Raw genomic sequence first — 18030 nt, forward strand, 5'->3', positions numbered from 1 at the left:
GTACGAGGGTGCAAACAAGAAACACAGATTTGACACTCACAGCAACAATGAACCATCTAAGTGAAATTTTCTTTTGGATATGTAGGTATTTAGTTACGTATCTTATTTTCTAAATCGACATTAAATATTATCTGATTTCTGGATATATATATATATATATATATATATATAACTAGGTAGATAGATGGAAAACAAAACACATTCTAGATACAAAACACACAGAGAAATAGCAAATGTACATTTTGCTACTTCCCCAATAGCTGGAATGAGAGAGGTAAAAGAGATATAAGTGAGAGGTAAAAGAGACAAGTTACAATGATCTTTCGTAAATACTTAATGTATCATTCTGTGCTTTGGATATTTTGTGGTGACTAGCGAGGGTGAAGGATTAACACTGCTTGCTGCAAGCACCTTTGGCCCGCCCTGCGCTGCGGGCGCCTCGGTGTCGGCCATTCGGCGCGCTCTACTCTAGGGAGATGCGTCTGCACATCGTGCAGTGCACGTGCAATCGTCACGCATCACGGACACCCAGAAATTCGCTCAGTTCTTACCTAGACTCCGCGCCAGTCGCACGCATGGTGTTTCGCCACTTTTCCCGCGCTTAGTGACTATGGTAAATAAACCCGGTGATATACATGCCACAGGTCTAACTGCAGTGCCGAGAGATCATCTACTGGAAGCTGGTCTGGAGTTATAATTTCGTGAGTATCATCTATTTAGTGAGTCAGGGCTTTGACCGTGTGAGCCGGCTCCTGCTGCAGGTTAAATAAGAATGAGCCGATCTGTACTGAACCTGTTGTTCACCTTGTTTGTTAAGATCGACGAACTTTTGCTCGAATGATCGGCAGCTTTTTCTGCTCTTCGATTAAAAATAGCAATGTACTAAACTTCTTACTTTATAACGGAATATTTTTATGTACATAATTTAAATATCTTCAGCCCAAGTCCACTATTATTATTTCGGTATTCATGGATTTTATTTAACTTGATTTACTGTGAACATAAAAAAATATAAATTATGAAAACTCAAAACTGGCATGAAAAGTCTTAGAAACGACAAAAAAAACATAATAAATTGTACGTCTAAACCTTCCTCAGGAACAATCAAAATCCGTTGCCATAGTTTTAAAGATAGGGACAGGCAGCGGGAAGCAACTTTGTTTTATACTATGTAGTGATGATGATTAAACACTTTTTATTGGTGTAATTATTATTCACTTTTGGAACAAGCATCGATAAGCCATCTTCAAGATCGTCTTTGATTTCGAGATTCCGTGAATTAATTTTACTTCTCCTCTTTATCTAATTGGAAGTAAATGAAGCTATACGTAATAATTTAATGCTCTATTTCACAACTCTGTGACGTGTTACGTTACACTCAGTATATCTTAATTACAAATTAGTTATGTATCGATAGACAAAATTAAAACTTACAAAATGAAAATCTACGTTTCAGTTTCACACACATAGAAAAATAAATCATTAACTTAATGAGCCTTGATTCGTGACGCGATAGTAAAAGCCAAATCAATTCGAGTGTTAAAATAATAAATTTTATTTTTTTCTTAGTGGAAATAATATATGACATATGCGTACCTAAATAAAGTAGATATTGTCAGATAGTTACACCGCCCCGATCTATAAATTACTGTTCTAATAGTTTACTTGTATGTTATCTAAAAGATTGCATTCAGTTGTCCATGTTACAGTTAGGTTATTTTATTTTAGGATCTAGTAAAACTAGAGTTAGACTTAAATACATAGAGCTTAGAACTTAGGCACCATCTGTTACATGGAGACCTGTGATGGAGACCTTCTGAATCTAAAAACTGTTAGAACTTAGATATTATCAGATTCAATTTAAGTTATACCTAATATAAAGCCTCTAGCTAATTAGTGACTTCTAGTTATAATACACCAAGTTTTTCAAAATATGTAGGAGATATAATTAAAACTTTTCATAACTAGTCCTCTCAGTATGGTAGTCACTTATTGAGGAATTTTATCAAAAAAGGAGTCGCTAAACGGGCGCTCATAGTATTAATAGGTGTATTATGGAAAAATAAACTGGAAGCTAAAAGGCAAAACAAGGCGAAGGATGAGAAGCCATTACGAGTTAAAATAATGGGCATAATCGACTGCATCCAGCGCCGGTGGCACCAGCTCGGCGACTGCTTTACTTTCATTTACATAATACGCCCATATAAGTACTTTCGATTTGGAGTTGGACCTTTTTTGTCCTACAGGACGCACTGAGTACGAAATTACTTATTCTCTTATTATGGATTATATTCCATGCAATGATAAATGTAAATACAAAGACAATACATAAAAATGACAATCGGTTTAATTTGATAAAATAGCTTATTTAGTTTTCCTACAATCCATAATGACGATGTAAAGTTATAAAATTACAGAACTTAAAATTATCTCGGAGCTACCTGTCTCGATACTAGTTATGTATTTGTATAAGTGTGTTTCCTTTGAGTTTATCCATAAAGAAGACGCGGATTATTCAATAACCAAAATGTGCATGAAAATCATCAATAATCTTTTTAAAATATAATAGAGGTGAAAATGAAACAATGAGCATTGATATGCAATGTATTTTGGTACCAATGTTGCTCTATAACTATGCTAATTCTATATTGAATATACATTCTTGTGAGAGCCGGCAATCTGAGTGGGATTGATAAATTTGCAATTTCACAAAGCCGTGAATTCCCTATTCCCTTCCTGGTAATAAATTCATTTGGATTCATATCGGCGGCAACTGATTTTCTGAAACTGCACATATTCCACAGGGGAAACCGGCCAAGTTGGGGCCAAAGCTCGCCAACTGACAATGGGACTGAATTGGCCGTCCAGCCGCAAACGGCTCCACTTCAATAAATCAGAGTGTTTACGAGCAAAGCCTCGATTTTACAACCCCGCGTCTCACAGGCCGCCTGCGGAATGCAGCCTCCGATGCCTCTATAATAGAGAAAATAATGCCTTTCAATAAATCATTGTAATTTAACACACACTTGCGTACTTTAATAATCTGCGATATTGACGTGCACAAAGGCAAGAATATTGTTTAGGTACCATGTCGATATCTTGATCTAATCTATAGCTACCCAAATGAATACCTATTCTGTGATGTAATATAAACGTAATATAATGCTATAATCATGTTAAAACCGGACACATCAGGTTATGGTGATTTACCAACTAGTAATCGTCGAAAAAAAAAATACTTAGTATTATATATAAAAATAATATAGTAGTAAAGACATGTCCTTTCACTTTCTCTGTGGGACGGTTCTCATCCAAAATTTGTCGTAGATAAAAAAATAATATGCGTATAAATCTATTCATATCAAGCCATCAACACTCACCATTTGGCTTGCAAAATCACTTATACAGTCTTTTATTCACAAAACATCGCAACGGCACATCCGTTAAAACGGTATTCTTATGGGCAAATAAAAACGCTGTTTTAGCAAATTCCACCTTAATTAATCCAAAGTACGCTTTACTTGACATGACAGAAGATTTAATTTCCCAGATTCATACTTTCAAGAATCATATAGAAGTGTACAGTCAACATCACCACAAGTTACCCCTCATAGAACTTCAAATGATTTTCGATAGTTTGATGTGCAGTAGAGTGTAGAATAGCAACAGGTAAAGGGAGTCGTTAGGCGGTCCAGTGAGTGGTGACATTTATCACATACGGACACACACAGCAAGACGGAAAATAATGGTATCTTAAAAATATATACAATACTAGTCTATTGTAAAAAAGTATTAGTGTACTTTTTCTTTCAATAAAGACTAACCTTTTCCTCAATAAAATCTTTGATATCTAAGTATTTTTATTAGAAATATCTTTTAATTGCAATAAATAGTTTTTTTTTTAATTTTGAATGTTATGTTTGTTATGTTGGTACCTGTAAATTTGTTTTTGCTTAATTCAAATTTTGCTCAGGCAACGAACTGAGTAAATAATGTTCCCTATGTTATGTCCCGCCTAAGAAATATTTGCACTGATTTAAAAATTATGTAATGTAAAAAGTGAAAATAGTGAACTAAGAATATGAATTGCCAAATACTGTAGCACAATGCCAAATATCAGTCGTCACGCTCACGGTCATCGCATGCAGCTATTTCGTTAGGAAGTTTTGTTTTGGGACATGAAATTGAATATGTAGGACCTTAGTAATGGCCACTAATCACGGAATATACTTTTTTCTAATATGCATGCAACGATTTTGCGTTTGCAAAGATTTAAGTATATGATTCATTAAAACTATACCCGTCCTGTATCGCCTAGACTTCCGTAAGAATTTTGAACAAAAACAATTTTAAACATAGAAACATAAAAGAAAAAAATATTTTAAAAGTGAAATATGACAAAGAATGAGAGAGCAAGCTGATTTTGTCACTGATTTAGAATTAGAAAAAGTATTCTAGTTATATCTAAATATGTTTTGCAATTAAGTTTTTTTTTTGTAAAGAACATAGTGTATATATTTATAACTATAATACTCACATTTTATAGCTATTATTTTCGACTAAAACCCATTATTTTGTGACTAGACTAGAGACTGATTGTAGTTAAAATATTTATGTTTATAAACCGTGACATTATGAAGACAGGTCGCGTGTGAGGATAGGGTCCGCCATCAACGAGCAACGTATTTTAGTCAATATAAATACTTAAGTACGTGTATTGTTATTGGCACTGAAATTTGAAACTGAACTTCAATAATTATAATTATAGAGAAACTAAAGTATATACAATAAAAGTACAATAATGAATTCTGTAACACCATCGTGATTTTGTCTTTTCAGTCACTTGAGACCCGAATGTTTCATAACATTATGGTTGAACGGAAACACAAACCAATTAATTCTACTTTTAATAACTAGTTGTGAGTTGTCCCAATTCGCTATTCTGATATCCGATTTTTGGATTAAACTAGATTAAACATTCACTATATTTTCCTAGTAAGTATTAGTAATTATTTTAAAAAACTTGTGTTGAGCCAATCAGTTAATTTTCTATCAATTATTTCTCTATCAATAAATACCTATTTTTATGACTGTTAGACTGTTCGACATAAAAAGTTAATTACACTTTGGTCATTACAATTACATGCTCTTATTTATGCACTTATATTCATTAGAATTACATACAATACTAGTTTTTATCTTTCGCTCGAACTTCCGATGTCAATAAAATCTAGGCAAAATACGAGTAATTAAAAAAATATATTGTAAAGACTCAGGGTCCTTTATTGTTCCTAATTTTCACGCAAATGAATAACACAATTTAATATTACATAACCATTCAAACATTCAGCTATACTTAAATTATTTTATTGAATGGAATATTTTTTTAAATTATTTTATTGAACTCAATGATGATTTCTATTTGTGGATCAAATTGATTAATTAAATGTTGTGTCATTTTCTCCGTACTATTGATTCGTGTAACTTTCGCTGCGTTTCCAATTTCGGTGGCATGTGTATCGATTACGTTTTTTTCATGGGCAACGGACTAGTATTATTAAGTCACACGATAAACATTAGCCGCTTCATAATTATTGGACGCGCGTACGCAGGTTGGCACGAAACTCGTATTTCATCTTCAAACGACGAAGTATATGTGCGATCTGGCACTCTGTGGTATTCATAGAAATATAAATGATAAATTTTAGATTTCTGTGTTGGCATTTGAAGTATCTCAAATACATACATATTTTCACGAGAGCTATGTTTCGTACGATGTATGATGTATACATAAAGACAGTTACTTCATTAATCACTGTATGAATTTGTACAAAAGCTTTCTTATGTATAACATTACGTATACTGTAAGGACGATAGTTGTCTCAATTCTTCTCAAAATATTCAATCATCATAATTAATTCCACAGTCTACGAAACGTCTTCACGCGTTGATGTCTTTTGTATGGACATATTTTTCATGGAAATAAATTAATTGGAAATTGAACGAGAGGTCTTCGCTAAGCAATGGGACATAATATATACCGGATTTAATAAGTTGCTGATGATGGAAGAACAATACGTATAAGGGATTAAACTAATTATAAGGATTATAGATATTACGAATTGCCTATAAGGGAATTTAAACCAAGTACTTTATTTACGAGTACCTATTTCTAGAAAGATGCAGCACTAAACTTACGCGACAAAAAAATAATGTTCTGATCCGATACACGATACGTTAGCAGAAACCTGCACATGATCCCGAAGAGTTTACTCCTCCATCACTAAGTATACTGATGGTAATTCTATTTACAGTTGGTTTCATGACAAAAGGGATGTAACGTGTAGTCTTAGCTACCCACGTCCCAAAGCTAGGTACTTCCTTTTCTGATTTAATCTCCTCTGGCTTTCATATTTTCTTTCCAATTCTTATTTCAAACTTAAAACTAGACTTTTTTTATCGAACATCAGATCAACTTTTTTTTTCTCCGTCCACCCGTCAGCTGAGAAGAATCTAGATTCTTTTTTAATCTATAATTTAGAATCTTTATTATATTATTCTAGAATTTATAATGTATATTTGGTCCAGCTCTCCGAATGCAAGCAGCGGACATGGCTCTCCCATTCATCCTTCAACTCAGATGCCTTCTTTCGAATGTCAACGACTCTCGTGACTTTTTCTTCTTTTTATTCTTAATCACTACGTTTAACCCTTTACGGACACTAAACGAGACACAAAAGAAATTTAATCACTTTCTGATAAAATATTATATTGCAATCTGACAGATAAAACCAACTGTTAGATAAATCAAAATCAAAATCAAATCATTTATTCAGAAATTAGGCCTTCACAGGCACTTTTTCACGTCATAATCTAAATTAAATGATGTTTACCAAAGCTACAAACTACTAGCATTTCGGAACGACCACTGCTGAGAAGAAATGCCGAAAGAAACTCATTCAAACAGTGTTGGTCCCTATTATGCCAGAAGGGCTTACCATTTTTTATATATAAATTTATGTATAATTTTTTATCAGTAATATAACATTAAGTACATAATAAAGTACATGGTCAAAAGGTATACTGAAACATATTATGATTGTGATCAAGTGCTGATGAAAGGAAAATATATATATACTTATATATATATGTATAATTAACCAAACAAAAAAAAAAAAAACTTTTAATAAAAGATCGAGCTGACCAGTTCCCCCGGCAGCACCCGTTCACGAGTTGACGCGTGAGTCAGCCATCGCGAAGCTCAACCACAATAGAGGGAACCTCCCGACCCGATCCACGATGCCGCTACCGGTTTGACCATTTGAATGTGCATGACATACTCGATCTCCATAATCTAACATAATAGATACCTATGTTACTTTCAGACACTTGGAGATCACAAATCACGTATATGTTTTACAATAAATGTCAAAATATATGTAATAAACATGTCAAGAAAATATATAAATAATAATAAAAAAAAAAAAAATTAAAATCAAGTGTGAGAGGTGGAAGTTTTAGGAAGGGTCCAAGGTTTTTTATCATTTAAATAGTCGCTAATCGTGTAATAAGCATTAGCCATTAAAGCATTTTTAATATATGATTTAAATTTTGGCATTGGCAAGTTAATAGCCTCTACAGGGAGTTTATTGAACAATTTAACACTTTGACCCACGAAAGACCGCCTAACCTTTTTAAGTCGGAATCTGTTCATACAAAGTTTATGCCTATTACGAGTGACTACACTGTTAACATCGCTCAATGTTTTATACAGGTGTAAGTTAGATTTAACAAAAATAAGTACGTCGAAGATGTACTGAGATGCAACAGTCATAATATTTATCGATTTGAATAATTCTCGCAAGGAATCCCGTGGCTTAAGCCCATAAATAAAACGAATTGCTCGTTTCTGTAAAACAAAAATTTTTCCTATGTCAGCTGCATTACCCCATAACAATAATCCGTAGGACATTATGCTATGAAAGTAGCTGTAATACACGAGCCTAGCTGTTTCGATGTTTGTACACTGTCTGATCCTTCTCACTGCAAAAGCTGCCGAACTAAGTTTTTTGGCCGTGATTTCAATATGTTTATCCCACTTAAACTTACTATCCACAGTAATGCCCAAGAACTTGGCACTGTGTACCCATTCTAATACTTTACCATTAACTACTAAAGGAATATGATGTGATTGGCTAGTTAGCCTTGTTCACAACCTGTGAAACAATTTTGAAAGCGATCTGTTACATTTAGTCTATCAGATACTTTATCAGCTAGCGATGAAACAGGCTTTGATTGTTATAATGTGTGTAGATGTTAAAGGTAAGAACAGCATCGTAGATTATGATGTCAAATACCTATTCGCTGTTCAACGCTGAACGCTACCTAATATTGTCATTATAATTAGTATATTTGTAAGGACAACATCTTTTAACAGTGAAGTACCGAAAATTGTCATAATGACGCCAGTATTTACGTGTACATTGTATTGTAACTTGTAATTTGTAAATAACGCATGATATGTCACCGAACATGATGCGATGAGAATATCTGCGTCACGCTCAGACGTGCGCGATGTGAAACAATACCCGATGATGGAATGTGACGTGGCACTAGGTATATCGTTCTGCGCACCAACTCGAATACCACCGTTTGGAGCTCCGATCATTGTTCTTCTGTTGTCATTCTAGGAATATTTAAAAATTTATTCCTCGTAAGCCACATAAAGTTAAAATAACTATTTTATTTTAAATTTTAAAATATTTATATGAATTTGTTTTTAAATAATTCAAAAACAAATTGTTCATTTTTTATTCAAAATGTTCTATTTACTCGAGTTTTATTCAATTACGGTAGCTAACCAACTTAAAGTTATGTTAGCTTGGAGGAACAAATTTTAATTATTTCGAGCGGCGGTCTCAACTAAACGGAACAAATAGGTGCTATTCCAATTGGTGCGCAGAACGGCATACCGCGGCAGCTCGGCTACAGACTCACAATCAGTTCTGCCGAGTTTCACCCTGAGTATTCGCGTTGTTACTTTTACGCGCGCGGCCGCGCACGAACGCTCTGTTTCCCTGACACTTATTGTCTATACGTTATCCGATGATAACTTTGACTTTCCATAGTTTCCATTCCCATAGACACCGTGTTGAAGTCTCAAACTACCTTCAATAGTCGTAATATTTTCTTTTTTTTATTACACTTTCGTACAACTAGTTGAACGCTCTCCCATTCTTCAACGCTTGAACTACACATACTTTTTAGTCCCACTAGTAGACCGAATAAAATACCTAATATATAATACGTGAATTTGCTTTTTGAGAGAAATATTGCCCATGAAGTTTTCTTTGATGATGTTGAAAATGAAAATCTTGCATCACCCGAATACATTATGTACTTACTACTGTAATATCACACATATGTGTTGTGCGGGTTGTTTAGTATGCCCGAACTTGTCGAAATGTTGCATGATTTCCCAGATACAATGACATATTCAAGATCTCGTCATGTCACAAAAACATATTGTATTACATAACGGTATCGAATCTGTTTATTACCAAACCAAACCTCAACCTATCAAATGAATATAATTACTAAGTACAAATAAACTCTTTAAAGATTTTCCCCGTGGCGTGGCAGGCTTTTACATTAGTTTAAAATAAATACCCTGTCAGATGTTTATTATTCCTCGCAAGCCGAGCTCTGTCTGGAGATCGACGGGAGCATGCGCCGGCGGCGTCCTGCCGCTCACAAGCACCCACAACTCACGACCGCGGCCTGTCAACGTCGCGAATACTAACCAACCTCCACCGGGCTCGATTTAGCATTAAAAGCGACCTGGGCGAAATTTCTACGGCGACGCCCCTATACGTATTCTAATATAACGAGTATGTGTTGTGCTACCCAAATAAGTTCACTCGTAATAATTGCCGGATACACCAAGTACTGGATAAGGTCTGAGTACAACGCGCTTTGGTTAATGCACAGCCTATTGTATCCAGCCTATATGTAATTCTAGAACTACCAAAAAAATCTATTTAGTCATCCTGACGCCCCTTTTCATAAAAAGCCCTAGGCATTCGCCCAACCGAGCCCTATCCTAACACCAATGCTGCCTCATACAATTTATCTTAAACGTCCTGCGTCAATATTTCTTTTGCAGCTAACTATTGATAAATGTTCAACGTTGAGATCGGTTTATTGAATCGAGAGTTACGATTTATTTATCGACATATCCTGAGCTGTAAGACTAACGCACAATGTGACTGAGGGGACTGGAAGGCAACATATCTTGTGTGGTAATTGGACATTTTGTATTTTAAGTTTAAACCCTATAGAGGGGTTAGTAGTAGAGTAGAAAATTTTGTTTGCGATTAAAGCTGGCAACTATTTTCTAGCATTCTTCTACTTCTTCTTCTCTTCCAGCTCTTGGTCATTGATGGTACCGATTGAAAAATTATAGTTACTTATAACGACTTACCTGTAAACAGAGCACATACTAAAATGGTTCTCAACCTATCGAAAACCACATCCACGTCAAAACACAGTTATCTGCATACAAACATCGCAGCACGAGGCGAACCAATTACGTAAATACGGGCATCAGTATGTATCTCGAGATAGAGATTTGGGAGTGATCTCAGATAAGCCGGTACCGTTGGCGAGATCGCCCGCTCGTGCGATTGTCGGATCGCCCCCAGTGCTGCGCCGGCGAACACCGTTACTTTAGCACCAAATCTGCCTACAGTACCTTTGTAGGGTATACAGTTTCGGATAATAAGTTTAAAGTCACGATCCTGTACCTTGTACTTTATCAATCTCTCGACGGGATTAGAAGCTTCCTTTTACGGAACGAATGCATATTTATATTGGATGGTTAGAATGGTTGAAGATATTTGTATCGCTAAGACGGATTGCGGCTAGCGGTGATTTATTTTGTTATGATGACGGCGTGATAGGAGGGTGAGAGATAATGCATTGCCGGGGCATTACCGGAGCGTGAATGTCTTTTACAGTAATACGAGTGTAATATACCCGTGCCCGTGCACTGCTGCGCTCAGACACTTTCAGCTCAAGTGATTTACGCTCGCTCAGTCAGAGACAAACCATTGCCACAAACATTGCTTAGCGTAGTTATCAAGTTGTGTACTAATTAGGTTTTTACACAGGCTATGTATTATGTATGGTACTCGTTTAACCAGAAAGTGTAACGTCTAATGAAAATACTGAAATGAAATCGAATGAAAACTCTAAAATTTTATCTCTATTAAATTTTAGAAATTGCTCCGTTATTGGCATTACAGCATTCAAGCCATTAACATGATACATTTAAGGTAATACTAATTAGTATCATAATGATTGGAATCTAATACGATAAATGTAGAAGAAAGAATTTTTTACAATCGCATAACCTTTATCGATGTAGGGCTCTCAAATTGGTGTGTTTATTTTTATATTTTTTGCCGGGAAAAACCTGCCCAAGACGCAGGTAGCTTATAGCCTTATAGCCCTTAGGGACGAAATTATTCGAACATTGCCCTTATCTACTCCCTGGTGATTTCGCGAGACCGACAAGCCACATTCCAATTTTAACGATAGGTCAGACATTGCAGTGGATTACAGGCGCAGACCATTTAGTTCTAAGTATACTGGATCAAATTGTCCGTGGAAACCATGATTGTACCAATACGGTCAGTTTGGTTGAATAAATAAAGGAGATAATAAACGTTATAAGTAATAATAACTTTGAGTTCATGCATTTCGCGCATAATCCCAAATTATTTATTCATAAAATATTTGTGTATAAAAGAATTCTTATTCCTATAGGTAGATAAAGTTGCCGTTGAACATAAATTACAAGACTTTAGTATAGGTAGGTACTATGCTTGGTGCGTTTTACATATTTATTTATATAAATACTTATTCAAACAATCAAGAATTTCATAAGTATTTGAAGAATTTATAAGAATATACGAGCTAAGTTCATAAACAGGAACATAGTCACGTCTTACGTAACGACGAAGTAGTAAAAATGCCAACCATGCTGGCATAAGGACGATGGGTTTCTTTCTTGTTTTCTTTCCGAGTAAAGCACGATCCTTAAAGTTAAGTATATTCCTAGTCACGTTTTGAAGCGAGGACGTTAAATCGCCATAAAGCCCGACCCGACCATTCCTCTCTTTATGACCAGAAATAAAACAAGAAGGAATACTGATTCGCTAAGTTAGAGGTGGATCGCGAAGGCGACCAAGGCGGGAACCGGTTCCGAGAGATTCTTTGTTTGGTTATCGCTGTCGAAACATGAGGCGGGTCTCGATCGCATGACTGACACGCTCTTTATATAATTCCAGAGATAGCGAGTCGTCGCGGATGAGCGTGCAGCGCGGCTCGGGCACTCGGCGCGGCCCTAGCTCATGGCTGCCGGTGCGCTGCTGCTGATGGCGGCGCTGGCCGCGCTCGCCGCTGCGCACGCCGCGCGCTTCGGCGACCGCCTCGCGCCGCGTGTGCCCGCCGCCTACGCTCCGCGCAACGCCCCGTCCGAACATCACTACACTGACGCTGAATATGAAGACACATATGAACAAGACTATGAAGAACACAATCTTTCCGTCGAAGAGGAAGAGGCTCAAGCGGAAACTGAACCACCGCCGCGTAGACCAGCCCGCACTGAGGCGCATCGGCTCGAAATGAGCACAGAGTACTTTGTGGTTCCCGAAAGAACGTCATCGTCTACACGGCCGCCAACATCTACCAAAATACTTGCTACATCACCAATCCCGGTTCTCCACAATACCACTATAATAACGGCTTTACCGCAGCCAACTCATGGTATTCTAAGATTGGAAACTTGGGCAGTACCTATATTAGCGCTGGCTTGTGTGACTATGATAACACTAGGCGGCTTCGAAGCTTTCGTTGTCTGGGGGGCCAGTCGTAAAGCTCCAAGTCAGCGCCACCTCCTTTTGGGGCAGACTCTACTGTTTGGATTGTTGTCCTGTGCCGCAACAGCGGCGCTGTTCGCAATCACTCCAACAGCGTTCACTTGCGGTGCTGTGCGCTTTGGAACGGGGGTCTCATATGTGATCGTATTCGCATCGTTACTAGTGAAGTGTGTATTCCTTTTAAGTTTAAACGGCGGAGTATACCTGCCGGCAGCGTATCAAGGACTCTTATTATTTTTCGCGGTGATGATACAAGTGGCAATCGGTGCTCAATGGCTAGGTGGTTCGCCGCCTCGTGTAGTGAACGGGGGACGATGTGACGCCGCGTTGTCTGATCTCTTGTTATCATTGTCGTACGGGGCGTTCCTGATAGCAGTGGTGTGCGGCATAGCATTGAGATCGCGAGGTATCCGCGACAACTATCGGGAGGCGACCCACATCGCGGGGGCAGGCGGTGCGACCGCGGCCGTGTGGGTGTGCTGGGTGGCGGCGGCGCTGGGCGCGCCGGAGCGACACAAGGACGCCTGCGTGGCCGCGGGTCTACTGGCGACGTGCGCGGTGGTATTCGCGCTGATGTTCGCGCCAAAGGGCCGCCGCCTCGCCGCACTGGGCCGCGAAGGGCGTTGGGACGCCGACCGCGAGGAGGGCCTGAGCTCGCTGGGCGCCGGGGGCTCGGGCTATTCGCCATCCTTCTTCCACTTCAAGCCGGTGAAGTACGGCATGGTGTCGGCAGCGGCGCCGGCGCCGGCCCTGCCACCCGCCCTCGACCGCAAGGAACCGCCCGCTCAGCCAGCCGGTTAGTTAAGTATCTAACACGCGCTAACAGTAAGAACTGGCGCTTGAGCACGAGATTTGACCGTATGTTCTCTTCGCAGATCTGTACGGCGCGATGTTCGCGGGCACCACGCACCTACATTCACGCCCTCTGTGCTCTCCACCGCACTACCCTCTACACCCCTTAATGCACTACCAGTACAATTACCCGCCCTTCCATTACCTCCTACCACCAGGTAATTATTGCACAAATGTCACCCTCGCTGATCAAAAGCCTCTTACTTAAAGAACCGTCACTTGATTTTTTCTGATTACTAAATAATATGCTGATTTGATCACGGCAGGACCGATTTAATAATGCACTCACAGCATGATATTTTTCTAATAAGACACAAGACTTACAAAGACAAAATAAATATTCTGTATTCTCCATGTAGACTACCAATATTGTTTTTGTAAGTTTTTTTCTTAAATTAATTAATACGGCAAGAGGCTTTAACAACAACACATTACCCATGGAGACTATGGCACAGATTATATACTTATCAATCCTATGGTTTCAATTCAGAAAACTGCTGGTTTAATCACGATTGTTTATTGTACCTTGTACTATATGTCTTTTCAAGACTTCAATTTTTACCTTCTTTTATATATTGTATTAGGTACTCGTATAAAAGCTATCGTTGCTATCAGCTGTTGAGGCTTTGCCGCCCTTTATCGCCTCGTACGATATCCACAGGATATGAATTGATCCCATTCTAGGGAACCACACGCCGCAAGCTCTATCCAACTTTAAAGCAAACTGTCATTAAGTAATTGGGAGTGCCTCCTAAACCGGCGCAGGCGCCGGCCTCTATATACCCAACACCGAAACCGACCGCCGGAGCCAGTATTAACTATGGCGGCCATGCCAGCGGATATTGATGAGTTCATTAGACGATGTAATACCAGCTTCGATAGTACAGTTGGTATAAAGCGTGAGATTTGGTGGTGAAGATTACTCCCTAAGTAATTACATCGTAATAATAGCCAACTGAATGCAATTACAGGCGTGATGGTGCGTCCTGAGGAGGGCAACGTGTACACGAGCGTGGAGCCTACCTTCAGCAGCAACCCCAACGTGTTCTTCCAACGCACTGAGCCGTTGCACGTCGGCATGATGTACTGAGCATCTGACAAACCATCGTTCTTTGAGAACCACTGGTATTTGGCAGCGCATTGGCGCCTGGACTAAAATCGCCCGCAATTATTGTGTTAATTCTTTTCACGCCTTTGCTTGTTGTAAGAATAAGGGTGTCAATTTATTTATTTTATAAAGGACGATATTTCACTCGTCCAATAATATATATTCAAATTCTTTCATCTTCAGTATTAAGATTGGACAAAAAGTCGATAAAGCCTTTAAAAATCTGAAATAGACGTACCAGTGACGACCGGTCATAAAATTATTTGATGTCAACTGCTTAAGACACAAAAACAGTTTATAGTTATTTATTTTAAACCTTCGAAGATTGTCCAACCAATGTCCAGCTGAACTGACGCAATAACCTTGTAGATTATCCATCTGGGAAATATTTATAAGTGATTGCTGAAAACTATGTGCTGAATCAGGCAATTCGACAGCCAAACGAAGTGCGTGAAAAGGAGTCAACTCTTAACTGCCCATGGCCGAATGGCATGGCCATAACATAACGATGAAACGTATACTGCCGTCTAAAGTATCTCTCAGTATAAATCTGCTAAATGTGCAACAATCCTATTATTTAATGCGTCTACTTTCTAGTCATTTACTTATGATTCGAAATGTATCCGTGCACTAGGTAAATTAACGGTCTAATTACGCACGACGGTAATTTATTAACAGTCATTGAAAGATACTTTATTCAGCAGCGAAAAATGTACAGACTTTTAAATGAACACATAAAAGCTATTTGTGATTTAAAATTGAACTCAACCCACCCTGATTGAAGAGCAGCTATATGATTACTTACATATTTTAGATATAAGAAGGACCATTTATGTTAAGTCTTGTCACAATGAATTGTAAATAAAAGAAGACTGTTTAAAAATTGTTTTATTATTCATTAATTTAGTTTTATAAAATTATTCTAGTAACATTGTTTACTCAACAAACTTAAATAAAACATTAGTTCAAACACTCATGTTTGGCGATTTGGGAACTTCAGTGTTTGATCTAACTTCATCTCAATCATTCACTCACTGATCGTGCGATGTCCATTCACTTCGTGCCGGTGGAGAGGAGGGCCAGAAGTCCTGAAGCTGCCGTCAGAGATACAATGTAATTACTGTCGAGCAAGATGTTAAGGAAAACTATGGAATTTCTATGGCATGGCTTTAAAATATTTTTAATATATATATTTTTATTAAGAATTTATGTGTGAATGCCACAAAAGATGTTTTTTAATCTATGTTGCTTAGAAGTCTTAAATAATTATAGCTAATAATTAATCAATCTAGAAATTAGTGGAGGTACTTAATTTTAGTTAAAAAGTGTACAACCAATGCAATAGGCACTAGCCTATTGCAGGAGGCCCTTATATTGACTATTTGAAGGCTCAAATAGTCATTATTAAAAATAAAATGACATATGTCATTTTATTTTTAATAATGACTAATAAAATGACATATGTCATTTTATTTTTAATAATGACTATTTGAGCCTTCAAATAGTCAATATAAGGGCCTCCTTATATTGATAAAAACACCAGTTAATAAAATACTGTGATAATGAAGATGCTTTCGAAGATATGACAAAAATAAAATCACACATTTTTGGACTCGTACAAATACTCCACACTAAATGACATATACATGTGACGTTAGAACTTGCTAAAATGTTTTCAAATAAATATATTCAGCTTTGACAGCTACATAAAAAATTATGTTTATGGTGATGAATTCTTAATAAAAGTAGTTACAAAATTTTAGTCTTTTGTGATGGTTGCATTTGTTTTTTTAACATCATACTTTTTGAAAATGGACTTTCCAATCAATATTTTTTTTTAATCTGTTAATCTGTAAATAAAAAATATAGAATTGAAGCAAAACATGTAAAAGGATACACAGTAGGTGTGAAGGAGCGCAGCAGGTAGAAACTGCTGAGGATGACGATAGTGAGAAACAGTGCATTGTTGTAGAAGATGGAGTATGTGGTCGCCTCATAATCTGCAACTTCATTCTTTTTCCACAGAATCCTGAAATTTATTGTTTTAATTATTTCAATATGGTGTTACTAATGGCATACACTTTAATTAATGCTAATTTTGGATAACTTAAATAAAATAAATTTTAGTGATATCTAATGAAGCATAGACAGATAGATGTAGTTGGCATAGATTAAAAACCAATAACTCTAGATTGTGAATTAATAAATTAGTAGTCATCAGTTTATAACTTCATTTATATTAATTCATTAAAATGTCTGTCAAATTTAATTTATTTACAATTATTTTGCACCAATTAAAAGATGGGTAACTAAGTAGACACTATCAAAAAATAAACATATGCTAAGCATATATGAAAAACTGTGGATAAAGTCATGTACCTCTCATCCTTCTCCTTCCTGCTCATCTTCTTGTCTTCTGCGAGCTTCCTCGACATTTCCCTGGCGACGGCATCCTCGCGGCGGACGGCGACGCGGTGCTTCAGTTGGAACTTGGTGTTGCGGTACGCCAGCGCAAGCAGCCAGGTGCTCGCACCAGTCACCAGCGCGAACCACACCAGCGACGTACTCACCTCCAGAGCGTGTACCCTCCAGAACAACCCTGAAATACAAAAATGATGAGTTATTTTATGACACACAAGTATATCATAAATTTATGTATGAAAATGGTACAGCTATCAATCTCGAAATTATCAGACATATACAACGTATCTAATATCATACTTACATATGGGAATCGCTGAGACGATGAAGGCATTTCCATAAAATAAGGCAGAAGACTTCGTTGACACATTTCTACTGAAGTCCTGTAATAAGAGCTCCTCTTCTTTCGTAAAAGCTTTGTTACTTTTGCCAGACATTGTATTGAGTATTTCCAATCAACTATTTTACAAGCACTTCAAGAATAATCACTGTCCAACAAATCAAGAGTCAAGAGTAAAATCTCCGAATCCAAACGAAAGTTCCCGTCTGCGCTGGCAGCAGAAAAGTGAAACGTCAAATGACATGTAAGCGACGTGTCAAAAAAGTATTGCCATTGCTAAGATAAACCTGTTTTTAACGGTTAAATGCATAAATATATCCAGCAGTGCTGATCCAGCACGCAAGTTTTGTTTAGAAATCTATACT

General features: G+C 37.4%; 2 protein-coding genes across 4 annotated transcripts; one reads left to right on the forward strand and one right to left on the reverse strand.

The window, feature by feature from the left end:
• The first annotated feature begins 458 nt into the window (after positions 1 to 458).
• On the forward strand, positions 459 to 15766 carry LOC128675046 (uncharacterized protein). 3 transcript variants are annotated; one of them, XM_053754134.2, is made up of 4 exons: positions 461 to 701; positions 12354 to 13740; positions 13820 to 13954; positions 14768 to 15764. In XM_053754134.2, the coding sequence occupies exons 2-4, from the start codon at positions 12417 to 12419 to the stop codon at positions 14884 to 14886; spliced, it is 1578 nt and encodes a 525-aa protein (XP_053610109.1). In that variant the 5' UTR covers positions 461 to 701; positions 12354 to 12416; the 3' UTR covers positions 14887 to 15764. The 3 variants fall into 3 exon arrangements, with proteins under 3 accessions (XP_053610111.1, XP_053610109.1, XP_053610110.1); XM_053754135.2 differs by having other exon boundaries at positions 464 to 613; XM_053754136.2 differs by lacking the exon at positions 13820 to 13954 and having other exon boundaries at positions 459 to 701; positions 14768 to 15766.
• An 11-nt stretch (positions 15767 to 15777) lies between these two features.
• LOC128675049 (uncharacterized protein) lies at positions 15778 to 17896 on the reverse strand. Its single transcript, XM_053754141.1, has 4 exons — positions 17630 to 17896; positions 17284 to 17503; positions 16802 to 16933; positions 15778 to 16024 (listed from the first exon to the last, which is right to left on the reverse strand). Exons 1-4 carry the CDS (start codon positions 17760 to 17762, stop codon positions 15958 to 15960), a joined length of 552 nt encoding a protein of 183 aa, XP_053610116.1. The 5' UTR covers positions 17763 to 17896; the 3' UTR covers positions 15778 to 15957.
• Positions 17897 to 18030: the final 134 nt, after the last annotated feature.

The sequence above is a fragment of the Plodia interpunctella genome, chromosome 13 (genome assembly GCF_027563975.2).
Source record: "Plodia interpunctella isolate USDA-ARS_2022_Savannah chromosome 13, ilPloInte3.2, whole genome shotgun sequence".
Taxonomy (NCBI): Eukaryota; Metazoa; Arthropoda; class Insecta; order Lepidoptera; family Pyralidae; genus Plodia; species Plodia interpunctella.

Coding starts and splice junctions, on each gene's coding strand:
- LOC128675046 (XM_053754134.2), top strand. CDS start 12,417: ATGGCTGCCGGTGCGCTGCTGCTGATGGCGGCGCTGGCCGCGCTCGCC. Junction 13,741..13,819: donor ACCGCCCGCTCAGCCAGCCG/GTTAGTTAAGTA, acceptor TTCTCTTCGCAG/ATCTGTACGGCGCGATGTTC. Junction 13,955..14,767: donor CCATTACCTCCTACCACCAG/GTAATTATTGCA, acceptor ATGCAATTACAG/GCGTGATGGTGCGTCCTGAG.
- LOC128675049 (XM_053754141.1), bottom strand. CDS start 17,762: ATGTCTGGCAAAAGTAACAAAGCTTTTACGAAAGAAGAGGAGCTCTTA. Junction 16,934..17,283: donor AGGAAGGAGAAGGATGAGAG/GTACATGACTTT, acceptor AATAAATTTCAG/GATTCTGTGGAAAAAGAATG. Junction 16,025..16,801: donor CGCTCCTTCACACCTACTGT/GTATCCTTTTAC, acceptor CTTGCTCGACAG/TAATTACATTGTATCTCTGA.